Raw genomic sequence first — 13,830 nt, forward strand, 5'->3', positions numbered from 1 at the left:
TAAAAGTTATTTTTCATATTTATAACAGTCGTATCCGAAAATGGAAAAAAAAAACAAAACAAAAAAAGAGCCCTAGCTTGAAAATAGAAAATGGACCCTCAAAAGAATTTATTATCTACACCAGGTCTAACACTCATATTTAAAAATACTAGTTTTTCTTAATAAATAATGACCACACGTATCAAACAAGATCTTATTAAATGAAAACGTATTCAATCATATATAATACAAGAAACTCAAAAACTATACTTCTTTAAATTTACTGTAATCAGCTTGTATATATATATATATATACTCTACATTATGATAATTATAATTAATTGTTTGTGATAAATATATATAATAAATTAAAAGAAAATACATTTTCTATAAACAATTCCACTATAATATACTACACATTTACATACCCAAACAACGAAAGTTTTTTCTCTAAATTATACTTCATTCAATCTATTAAAAATCAAAAAAACTCGGGTTTTTATAATCTCTTAATGAAAAAATCTATTTTAAAATTAATGTTTGATAACCAATGACATACAAATAATAAGTTTATGACAAGTTGACAACGAAGGTAACATTTATATTTATTTCTTACTTATTTTTTCTTACTTTTACAAGAAAATTACAAATATACCATTTAAATTTAGAAAAATTACATTGTACTAAAATTGGAGTGGGGGCAACTGACCCCGCTGCCCCCAAGCTGAAGCCGTCCCTGGATAGATATTTTACTTTTTAGACTTGTTGATACTAAATATGAATCTACTATTAATTTGTTAGTGAACAGGTTCAATATTACCAGAAATGGCATGGTTTAAAGATACACAAGTCTAATCATTCGATATTAATGAATAAAAGAAGTATAATTCGAGAAAACAAAAGCCAAAAATGTGATCATAATTAATTTATGGGGTTTGCTAAGCTCTAAGGTACATAAATTGTTTGTACATTTATCATGAAAATCAGGGAGCGAACTTTTAATATGAAAGATACAAGTTTTTTTATACATGTTAAATACAGCCCTAAGGACTGTATTTTAACATTTCCCTTTATTTATTTTATAACTAAAAGATGAGGTTATTTTTACATTTGACATCAACTCACACTTTTAAAACCATTTTTTTCATTTTTGCTTTTTTATCTTTTTTCTTAATTTCATTTTTTTTCTATTTTTCTTTGTAAATACTATCATTAACATATATTTCTTTTCACTTTTCTTTGTAAATACTATCATTAACAAATTAGCTGAACTAAATCTATAACAATTTTTGAAAAAAAATTAAAATATTTTCTCTATCATTTAATTCTTTTTTTCTTTTACTCAGTAAATACCTTATGAAAATTATTTTTGATACAAAACTTATAAAACACATTTTTTAAGCTACCTATCCATTAGACAAGACTGAAAACTAGTATAATAATAATTAAGTGGGTGGATTTGATTAAAACAATCAACTATTTTGATCTAAGTTAATCTTTTACCTTTCGATGATAAGATCATGTTCTATTACGAGCATGGTATCCGCCCAATGCGGCAATAGTGGTGAGAAATGCGGTCTAGTGGTGTCGGTAATTGTACTATTGGTGGTTTGGTGGTGCACCACCAATAGTATCATCAAAATCTACCCAATTTTGAACATAATACTTTGAAAAAAAAAGTTTTAATAATAAATTATTAAAATAGTACCACCAAAATCTGCACCACGTGGTGACGGTGTTAAGTGGGGTAGGTTGATATAATTGTGATAATGGAAATTTTTATAAAATAAAAGCTTAAAGTGTTAATTATTAAAATAAAATATTTAGAGTGTAAATTATAATTCATTAAGGGCAAAACATAAAAATCAAGATAATTCTGGTAATTCAAAGATAGAATTACCTAAAATAAAAGAGGTCATTCCGTAAAGATAAATATAAAAGATTAAGAAGAAGTTGTTGTAGGAAAAAAATAAAATTAATAGATGATAGTATAATACCACGTACACTGAGGAGTTAATTCATTACCAAACTAAATACGCGACCATATATTATTGGTAATTCAAATTACACAAGCCTCCCAGATACACATAACAAAAACTTATATCTAGCTAATGAGGCGTGACAAATTGCAACTCAATTCATCACATCATATATGGCATAGTGGTACTTTTCATAAGACTATATATAAGGAAACAAACAAGCTAGTGAAAAGAGACATCAAACTTAATATGATACTAAATATGGTATGTCACATTATTGAACAAGCATGAGGATTATCGTCACTAAAGAGATATGTCATCCGTTCATCGGTAGCATTTGGGGCTGAAACGGCCTGAACAACGTTCTTGACATAACCAGCAGGAGCTCGTTTGTCATACGCTTGATTCACATAAGGATAGCTAACCAAGTTGTAAGGTATATATGGCCAAAATTCGGCTCTTTTTCCAGTACTCTTTATTCTTTTCAACACATGGTTTGGATCCACGTATCCGCTAACTATAACCCGGCTTTGCTTTCTAATAACCTCCACAGTCTTGACACCTTTGTATAATTAAATTAACAAGTTGTTACAATTAATAATCGACAGATCGACAGACAGATAGAAACGATGAATATAAATAAATACCTTTCATGTGCTTAACGGAATTCTTAACTCTTCTTTCGCATCCATCACAGTCCATTTTCACTTTGATTTCAACTGTCTGTAGTAAAAGAAATTAACCACAATCCATTTTATGTTTGTTAGATAAAAATCTAAAAGAGGGATGAAGCTAGGGAGAACAAAAGAGATAGAGATAAAAAGGTGTATTATGCCTGCATTGGTTTTCTTCTACTTCTAATGCTAGTGCCTGAGACTGTACAAAAGTTGGAGAAGTAATCAAGTGCTCCCATTCTTTTTGATAATTACTTCACTTTACTCAAAGAAAAATGTTCAAAGAGAAAGAGGGAATTGTGGGTCTGTATTGATATGTGCTTAGGACTTGGTATTTATACAAAAGCTAATTAAACATTCCTAGAGGTAGTTGGACTGGACCCCAAAATGTAATTTAATATGATGCAAATAAAAAAAAAAGTATATATATATATATAGTTACATACACAAATATAAATATGAATATGAACGTTATTTGTTTAATTATATCTTTTTTAAGCCGACAAGATTAAGAATATACACCATGTTAAACTAACATATAATACGTACGGAAGTATGCTAGACGCGTTTGAACAAACGGAAATGAAAACACATATTCTTGAGTATAAAATAACTCACAACACTTTCATCAGGCGTACAATAAATCATTTACATACAATTTTTTAGACCATTTTTAACAACATTACGTTTACAGGAATTTTGGCTCCTATATGAGAGGCCTTCAAAAGTAAAACATTTGACAAAATTATCGTGAAATAGCGTATGGATTTTTTGAAATATTTTTATGACTCTTATTAAATAGAATTTGCGCGGCAAAGAATAAGGTTTTTGAAAAAAAGAAAATAGACCAAAAAGAAGAAAAAAAAAACTTTACTGGAATCTTGACCCCATATTACAATTTTTTAAAATTCTTTTATATATATTTTTTTTCTTCAAAATGCCTTGGTGCAAACTGAAAAAGTAAATTGAGTTGCAAACTGAATCATTGATCATTGGAGATCGCTTAAAAACGGTCTTATATATTTGCAAGAAGATTTGACAGAAAATTATTCAACTTAAAAATAACTTTGCTCGTAAACATTGAAAAGCTATGTTTGAAACATTTAATGATCAGAAGTCCCTAACATCAAATAATTTACATTGAGAGTATTGGTTCCTTTGTTTTGATGTATATATGGTTTAAGTGATATTCACTTCGCCGTTTATGGACTCTTTCCCGACCATCAGATCAACTTCACATGAAAAGTGCGGTTTTGAGATATTTAGGACTACTTAGCACTAGTTTATACTTCCTAGTTAGCTCAAGTGGTTGAGCACATGCTTTACAAGCAAGAGGTCTTGGGTTCAAGACTTGGGAAGTACATAGGAAGTCTTTCTATAAAGGCTTGGCTTGGGTATAACCAGGTTCAAGTCTGAGGAGGCAGGGTTTACCCCTATTGATCGTCGTGCATTCGGGCGGATTAGTAAGGGGTTTTCCCCCCATCGGGTATTTGAAATAGGCATTTCTACTTAGAGGGAGCTCTCTAACGCGGACCCGGTTAAGACAACGTATGTTAGACCTCCCGCTGTCGAATCGTGACACGAAGTTCTCAAGCGAAATTCACCTTTTAAAAAAAAAAACTTAGCACTAGTTTATCTAGAAAATTGTTGGAAATATAATACTAATATAAATATTTGCGATATATGTTTGTTCAATATGACAAAATCAAGCGAAGGTCTCCTCATATCAACCTACGAGGTAAAAGTAGATCCATGTCAACAGCAAATCACCCTTTTGAAATTTGGTGACATCCCTACAATCAAACATTTGAGAGGCACATATATTTCTGATGTTATGAAGGTATGCATGTACATGTGGGTAACTTGATAAGAGGGCAATTTCAATTTATGAAAGAAAAATAATATGAGTATCATTAATTTTGATTTACTTGACACAATTTATAAACTTTATAACATAGTCCTAAATATCTCAAAATATCTCCCTATTTGAAAGGGAGGAAGGAAATTGGCCCACTAGCAGCTAGCAAACCTTATGTTATAAGTGGCATAATATCATGAGTACTCAAGTATCCTTTATATTGTTTTCTTTACTTGTTTAATCACAATAAGTGTTGTAAAGTGCTTTTCTGTTTGCTTTCATTTTCACTCAATGGATGTAGCCTTTTACTTTTATATTGTAGAATTGTAAATCAATATAAATATAAATTCTAGCTGTCCTTAAGAAGATTTGTAAGTTTTAAAACCTCACATATTATAACATCTAATTAAAACTTAACAATTTTTTCCCACAAAAAAATATAAGTAAGAATCATATGGTCTCATGTTGCTTTTTGGTATCCAAAACACACACTGCATAGAACTCATACCTAGTCACACATGGATCACGAACTATAATTTGCAACCTTAATATGTGGGTTCACATAGGCGGAGACAAGGGGGCTAGGGGGTGCCAAGCCTCCCCCAATAGACGCAAATGCAACGAATTTTCTATAGTCCGGCCGAAGATTTTCCGAGATTTATATAGCGTAGCCCCCTCCAATGAGACAAAAAACCCGTATCCTAGCTCCGCCACTTTGGGTTCATATGGTCATATGGTAACGACGGTTTCATTCCTTTGGTAATTTTTTCCCATTATTAATCTTAATCACCAATTGAACATGGCTGAATGCTGCCGTTCAGAAAAAAAAAAATTTGAACATAGCTCAACTGCTCAAGTAGTCATGTGGCATGAGCACCCACATAATATATGGGCTCACTAGAAGGACTTTTGAATTACAAAAGAAAGAGTAGTGGGTACATGTCCTGCCCGGGCATGTCTTATTATAAGTTTTATCTGAAGTTATTTCAGGTGGAATAAACAACGTCTAATGTTAAAAATATACATGGGTCAAGAGTGTTTATCAATCTTTACTTTTTGAGAGAATTAACTAATCTTAATGCTATTCAGATTTGCATCATTCGATCTGTTCATAAATCATATCTTAGACAGTGATATGCCTTTATTTTTTCTTAAGCTCAAAACTCCATCATTATGGCCTATTGAACTTTGCTAGAATGTGTTTCTTTATTTAGCAACAAATTAGAACATACACCAAGTGAATGAATTAGGCTGCATATAAAACCTTCTCAAAGGAGATGCATAAATGAACTTTGCACAGAAGTTTCTTCTCATGGTATATATCCCAATTAGTAGTACAAAAATTCGATTGGTTCCCCTCTAGTCTCTAGAATTTGTAAAGTGTCCTCTATCTGCTTATCCCAAGTGAAACACAAAAAAGGTATGAACCCTCTTTTCATAAAGTACCCTTTAGGCCAAGTATACTCTATACATATAAGACACTACAAGAAAATTTGTGAAATAATGGTTAATAAGATTTCTTCTAAAGTTATCTTTACAAGGAGACTAACCAAGTCGACTTTCATAGATATTTTTCTTTAAAATTTGTTAGAATATGGTTTCAAAGGCTCAAACCTTGCGAGTTTGATCGACCAAATGCTTTAAGTTGGCTGGATTGATGGTGAAATCTTCTGACCTTATGCTTTGGTCATTACTTTTAGGTTATGGAAGGTTAAAGAGATGCCAAAGTTGCTTTGAAAGGCTTAAAGATTCTAAAGAAGGAATATGTGTCTTTTTCTGTCTAATTACGCGATGCCTATGAAAGCTTATTCAGTTATTCATACTGTGAACAGTCTAAAGCCTTCTAGTGATTGGATGACAACATTGCCAACATGCTAATGACACGCTCACTGGTTTTATTATCGACGAGTGGAAGCTTTTAAATGATAGATTTTCAGTACTTCCATAGTTTTTTACAGAAAAAATAGGGGGAAAATACAGATCGAGAAACATATATAGTCAAGCGATTAAACTATATATATTCAGTAATCCCATGTGTTTAAAGGTTGAGTGTCTAATGAAGCCTTCGCCCCACCAAACTTGTCCATTTTTAAATTTTCAAAGTCAAACTTTATGAATTTTTACCATAAATATTTTGGTCATTATATAATATTTAATGAAATTTATATGAATTGATTGTATTTTAGATTTGTGTTTCATTTGTAAAACTTTCATCAAGTATTATATAACAAAAAATAAAAATATTTATGGACTTTGAAATTTTAAAAGTTGACAAGTCTAGTGGTACGGATTGTGTGTCCCCAAATTCTAAGAGTGACCAGTTTATGTATCCTTCTAAACTAATGATGTGCAAGCAAAGATGAGGCCAATTCCACGACCAGTGTTTCTTCCACTCTTTTAGTATTCCTGAACCAAAATGTCATTAACTTGAGGTGGATCGTAGAGATAACAACTCTATAAGTTGGTTCTCCGGTCTCTTCCTTTGCTTAAGTAGTCTATTGTTTTGTTCGATCTTCCCATATATGATAAACGGTAGTCGCCAAAACTAACTTGGATACAACACTGTTAATAGAACTTTTCTTCAATACCCGATTCAAACTAGCCATGTTATTAACACCCAACTAAACCTTCCTAAAAACAAGCACTTAAAAAATAGAAACGAATGAGAATCAGGTCGATTGGCTATTGCAAAATGGACATATTGCTTTGATCCAAAGTTCGTCACAACCTAAGCCTACAAAAAAACATACTCGTATATTCTAAGACAACAACATTATTTTTTCAGTTTCTAACACACATCATTGGTACTATTTAAAATAAAAGAGCAGCTGTTGTATTTAACACTTCATGATCCCATGTCTTTGGCAAAATCCAAGTTCCATTATCAACAATATCAGCAACCTTAGATGCTAAGTTAAAACATGCATCCTTAATCATACGAGGACTCGCCATATCAACAAGGGGACAATATTAAGTTGGATTGCCATATATACCATGCCAAAACAGTATGCCCATGACCAAGATTATACCAGAAGTGATTCCTAACCAGTGGACGACTTTTGTAGAAGTTCTCTCCAGCTCCAAGACATATTACCCCTTAAGGGTACATCCTAAATACTCTTGCCTATAAGTTTGTAAACATGAATCCACGTCACCCAAAGTGACTCTTTTTGAGCCAGTAAGTTCCAGGTATGAGCATATTCATTAAAATAACATTGCATATATCTAGCCGATGTTATATCTAAACCACCTTCTTTGAGTAAACACACCACATCTCACGTTACCTTTGCCTTACCTTTGTTTAAGACACCCTGACTCCATAACAAGTTTATAACATAGCTAAACAAATTTTGGAGCACTAGATGGGTGCCCGCGCGTTGCAGCGGTTCCATTTAAAAAACGATAGCTAAGTGTGGTGATGATGGATACGGTGGGCGATGGTCAGGGTGTCGGTGATGATGGACACTGTCACACTGGAAAGTGATAGTATGAAAGAAAATGAGACAAAGAAGTGATGTGAAGTTAACGCATGTTATTTATTTTAGAGTTAGGGGTAATTTAGGGATATTGTAAAAAAAGCTTAAAGTCTTAAACCTTATTCTCTATATAAGAGTTTATAGATATATAAGAACATATTGCTGAATAAACTTACCGAATTTAAGTTAACTGAGGGATGTCGTTTCTTTTTTCTTGAGCGGTTGTAAATTTAAATAATGTAAATCTAATTATGTGGTACGTGGTCTTATCTGGCTATCACTTAATTTTTACTTTTGGGCTGTCTTTTGAGCGGCTTATTCTACTAAATGAGCCCAAAAATTCCAAACCATCAAGTCCAACAAATGAAGAAAAGAGGCCTTAGATCTTTTAGATCAGGGCTCTAGCCCCATTGAAGTACTATTAGGCCGGTCTTGAGTATGAAGTTGAATATTACTTATAGTCGATAGTTGGCTACTAGAGACATAGATTTTGATAGATATATACATAATTATCGGCTCGGTATATTTGACTCGTGACTCGAATATTAAGAATCAGAATATTTGATTATATATAATTCTATAATTATATATATGTTTTTTTATAAAAATATACGAGTGGTATTGTATTAATATATTAAGCTAAAAATAAAAGACAATATTAAAATAAAATCAAATTTTTAAAAGAATATAGTTGAATTATGTTTAAAAAAAAAAAAAATTTAAATCAAAAAAAATATTTTGTGACTCAGAACATGACTTAGACCGACTCGTACAACAAAACACGAGTCATACTACTATCTGGAGCAAACCCGAGTAATCAACTGAGTCACCTTGTTTTCACTTGGTTTTGACTCAACTCGTACGGGTCGACTCGTGACTCGTACGAGTTTGCCAACTATGGATATATATATATATATATCTTACTAGTTCTAATACCCATGCGTGATGTTAGGTATTCCTAATTTTTTTTTTTTTACAATATTCATTGTGTAAGTTAATAAAAAAATTCATTTTATTCATTTTGCTTCCAACTTATTAGAACAAAACAAAAATTGATCTTAGGTGTATTTAGTGTTTGAGTAGTATCTTTCGATGAGGATGTGTTTTTTTGTGTTTTACTCCGTATGAAGAAAACATAGTTGTTGGTACATGCCAAATAAGCTATCAAACAAATAATGATTTACTAAATATGAAATACAAAAATAAGTCGTCTTATGAAATATAACAAACGAGGTCTTTTACTCGCATGATGTGCGACTATTTAAATAAGCGGTTTAAAGAGTTGGTGATGCTTTGTTTATTTTATAAATCTCTTATATAAATAAAAGAAAATTGTGATGACATCATTATTATTAAAGAAAAACCTACTTGGCATTATTAGACATTTTCTTATTAATTAATTGTTTTTATTTAATTAATTTATGACATCATATTTAATTATTTATTGTTTTTTTATTCTTCCATTATAAAGTATCTTCACTTTTAAATATTTTAAATTTTAATTATTATTCATATATTTCTTTTCATTTTACTATCGAATTACATGACATATACATACATTATTCGGTATATCAACATAAGTTTTTCTTCGGTTTGTTCGCGTAATACGCGGGTTACTAAGCTAGTAAAATAGAAATAAAACAATCTTGAATACATAAACGAAATCATGTATTTATCAAAATGATGTTAAAGTTAATATTTATAATAGTTATTTTTCTGAAATATATTTTTGTCGACATGTTTCATAGGAACATATAAATGATAAGAATTATTAAATAAAGAATAAAATATGCGCATATTATAATAAGTAGAAACAATAAATTATTAAATTTTTGATATGGAAACAATCTTAGAAATTGATTGTTTGAAACAAAATCTAGGAAATCGGTGGTTTAATCCATTGTATAGTTTTTTATTTTTATAATTTTTAGTTATCAATCTATATAAATATTAAAACAATATTTATCTTAGTATTTTAAAGCATTCTACAATTTAAAGCTATTTTTAAAAATTGTCACATAGGTCTTTATCCTATGTGGCATCTCTATATTTTTTTACAATATATAAATCTACAAAATTATATTATCTAAAACTATTAAATTAAATAAAAATAAAATCTATATATAAACAAAATCTTACAAAAATAAAAGTAAAAAATTACATTCGATATCATAATAGAAACCGTATGAATTTAAAAACTATTTTTAAAATTGGAAAATATTTGGTTTTCAAATTATTTATTTCTTAATTTTACTATCTAATATAACCGATATTATATATCACATTGTAATATAGTTTTTTATCCTTTTCGTGGTGGTGATTTTACGTTTTATGAAAACTATTATCAATTACTAGGTGAATTCAACATAATTTGAATAATAGGTTTGTTCTTTGTAATCTAATTATAATTTGAATTTGGTTTCTAACTATATCTAATTAAAGCTTTTCAACTTTTATGAATTTTATTATTTGATGAAGTAAGTTTTATGAAACTATTTTCTTTGAAAGAGTGTGATGAAATTCTAATAAGTCACATATTACTTTGCAAAAAATAAAAGATCGTTATGATTTTACATTATATTTACATTTTAACTTCATTTTATATTCATTAGTATTGCATGAAGTATAATATGTGATAGTTAATTTGAATATTTGATAACATATGTTTTTATATAAATGCAAAGATTTTCATAAATAATAAGAGTTATATTTTGAATTTATCTATTTCAATAAATGTAAAAATTTCCATTTAATGTTAATATAGATTTATATGTACATGTCTAAATAATGTATAGTTGTTAAAAGTTATTATAAATATTCATATAACTAAAACAACATTTTTAAATAACCGCACATCGTGCGGGTAAAAGACCTAGTTATATATATATATATATACTAGGTTTTTTACCCGCACGATGTGCGGATGTTTAATTGATTTTTCAAAATTTTTAATATTGACAAAAGATAATATACTCAACTGAACATATTCATCAGAGACCTAATGGTGTTGCTTTCTTACCTTGATCGTGAGGATTAGTTTGAGCAAGGTTGACGGTATCTTGTGTCTGCGTATTTGCTCCTAGCATCCTATTTGATTAAGAAATAACTGTTAACTCCATCTTTTTTAAAACAAATCACTACCCATAAAAGAAACGAATTAACCTACATATTGCGCATCAACAAACCAAACATCCATTAAAAGCTCAAAGTCGAATGAAATTTCAAAGTTTTAAAGTTTTAAAGATATATGTATAAAACCCATAAAAATTAACGGAAAGTCGAATGAAATTTCAAAGATGAAATCAAAACCAACTTAAAAGAAAATATAATGGTATTGGTGTCGACACAATTGTAATCTACTTACTAAAACTAATGTTGTTTTTTAGGAAACAAAATCAATTTTATTAATTTCAAATTTTTATTTTGTTACATACCAGTATATTTAATACTTTTCGTTTCTTAAATAAATAAATATTGTGAAAAAAAATATGAAGATAACACATAGGATAAAAACCTATGTGGCAAATTTTAAAAATAGCTTTAAATTGAAGAGGGTTTTAATAAGCTAAGAATCTTACTATTTTAATATATACTAGGTATTTTACTCGCACGATATTTAAAATAACTTAGGTAAAAGAGAACATAAAGATAAAACATGAATCAACGTATAATAATGCATTAAAGTAAAAAAGTTGTAGAAGCACATATATGCATAAATCTCATGAAAGAAACAACGGGTATCCAACAATGAAAAATATTATGGCACCATCGTACTTAACTCGACTACCACATTGATGTTGAAAAAAGAATGTTCTTCAACTTAGGATATATTTTTCAGAAGAGTCCCAGTCAAAGATCGCAAAGATAGATGAGACAAAGTTAACACATACCAAAACATATCCATGAACAATAGCAACCTAAAATATAACATAATATAGTTAACTTAACAAATGCATAAACCATCATAAAAATATATAATCATGGTCGGAACAAAAGAATATCTTAAATCACGACTTAACTCCAAGCTTGCCCCCATGTTGGTTTGTTTGAAGAGAAGTAAAAAACTAAACGAAGACTTATTGTTTGTTTACCGTTGATGAACAAATTCTCAAAAGCAAAAAAATATTACTGTATATCATTTAATTGGAAGAAAACATAAATTAACCCTTTGTGTTTATATTTCTTTTTGACATCGCGAAATACAAAACCACAAACCGAATGAGATATAACATTTATATTAGGTTTACGTAAATCAATGATATAAATGATGTGTATTGTTTAGGACTGGAAATATATAATATTTACCAAGTTTATTTATTGAATCCGATGGAATATTTAATTATTTTTTTAATTCAATATAGCATAGTATAAAAAATAAGATAAATATTGTGAAAATCTACTAATAAACTAAAACAGGATTGACATATTCTTAAAACGACACATGACGTAATACTTGATCGACACATGTCATTTTAATTTATTTCTTTTGTTAAATCTTTTTTAGTTGTATATAAATACAATTTTCTTATTAGACTTAAAGGTAAACTCTACCTCTTGGTTTATTCACCAATAAACTAAAACAGGATTGTAACATCTATTAGTCGACATATGGCATAATATTAAAACGACACGTGTCTTATTAAACTATATTAATAAAATCTTGTTTTTAAATATTAAATTTATTGTTGTACGTATATGATTAGGATTAGACTATATATAAGATTATTATTAAATATAAATATAATATTAATAAATCCTATATATAATATATTGTAATTATAATTTTAACAAATTATTTAGATATCAAAATATGTCTACGTATAACTTTACAAATATATATTCCTTATTTTGATATATATATTTACCATCTATTCAATAATAATCTTATATATAAATCCTAATCCTATACGTAGAACAATTCATAGTATATTTAATAAACGATATCTATGTAAATGTATATATTAATATTATCTTTGGTGGTAAAATATAGCTAAGTCGAATTCTTAAAAAAAAAAAAAAAATTTATGTCCCAGATAGATTGAAATTTAATGAAACAAGAATTGATTTTGATTCTATATAAGGTTCCACCAATCAAAACATTGAGCCTATATATTACGAGTAATAGATTTTTGTAAGGGCTTATATGAAGTGTAAGCACCATGCTTACAGAGGATTATGTTATGAGAAAAGATGTTATACAAAGGGTTAAGTCATTCGATCAAAAACACCACTTTACATCCAATGTCTTTGTTAAGGTTGTATAATAAGGTATTGTCACATGTTGATTTTTTCTTATCTATGTTCATGATTTTCATATGATTCTTATAGTTTTCTGAAAATTGACTTACTTAGTTGCTTTTATAATATATTTCAAAGGTTTGTACGATAAGGAAATTCTAAACGACTTTTGGGTATGTAATTGTTTATTTAATATCAAAATTACAACCATTAGTGTACAAATTATCATATTTTAAAGGTGAGTTTTTTTACATGTCATGTATATATTCTACTGTCATAAATTTAACATAAAAAAATACTACGTAATTTAGTCACCACAAGTTTAGGTGGGTATTTAAAATTTCACCGCACCTTTAAACTTTTTTGAAGGTGGACATCTTTGTATATATTCTTAATTAATTGCTATTCCTATGTTATATATACTAGAAATTACCCCGATCTATAATATAACTAAAAGAGGTGGTTGGGGTATACTTGACACCCCTAATTCACTTCTTTGAGTCTAATCCTCCTTCCTTATTAATTCTCTATTTTTTAATATTAAATCTAAATTAATTTACACTTTTTGGTTTTTCCATCATCAATTTACACTTTAACCCCAATCTAAAATATTTAATTTACACTTT

At 28.9% G+C, this 13,830-nt stretch overlaps 1 protein-coding gene across 1 annotated transcript; it reads right to left on the minus strand.

Annotated features, from left to right (window-relative positions):
- Window positions 1-1,992: 1,992 nt before the first annotated feature.
- Window positions 1,993-2,930, minus strand: LOC122579978 (heavy metal-associated isoprenylated plant protein 21-like). Its single transcript, XM_043752243.1, has 3 exons — window positions 2,794-2,930; window positions 2,606-2,681; window positions 1,993-2,520 (listed from the first exon to the last, which is right to left on the minus strand). The coding sequence occupies exons 1-3, from the start codon at window positions 2,869-2,871 to the stop codon at window positions 2,228-2,230; spliced, it is 447 nt and encodes a 148-aa protein (XP_043608178.1). The 5' UTR covers window positions 2,872-2,930; the 3' UTR covers window positions 1,993-2,227.
- Window positions 2,931-13,830: the final 10,900 nt, after the last annotated feature.

This window comes from Erigeron canadensis, chromosome 8 (assembly GCF_010389155.1).
Source record: "Erigeron canadensis isolate Cc75 chromosome 8, C_canadensis_v1, whole genome shotgun sequence".
Classification (NCBI taxonomy): Eukaryota; Viridiplantae; Streptophyta; class Magnoliopsida; order Asterales; family Asteraceae; genus Erigeron; species Erigeron canadensis.

What these genes read in the sequence shown, in the direction of transcription:
- LOC122579978 (XM_043752243.1), bottom strand. Translation starts at nt 2,871, where the DNA reads ATGGGAGCACTTGATTACTTCTCCAACTTTTGTACAGTCTCAGGCACT. An exon ending in GTAGAAGAAAACCAATGCAG is followed by an intron (nt 2,682 to 2,793) that starts GCATAATACACC and finishes CTTTTACTACAG; the next exon opens with ACAGTTGAAATCAAAGTGAA. An exon ending in TTCCGTTAAGCACATGAAAG is followed by an intron (nt 2,521 to 2,605) that starts GTATTTATTTAT and finishes AATTATACAAAG; the next exon opens with GTGTCAAGACTGTGGAGGTT.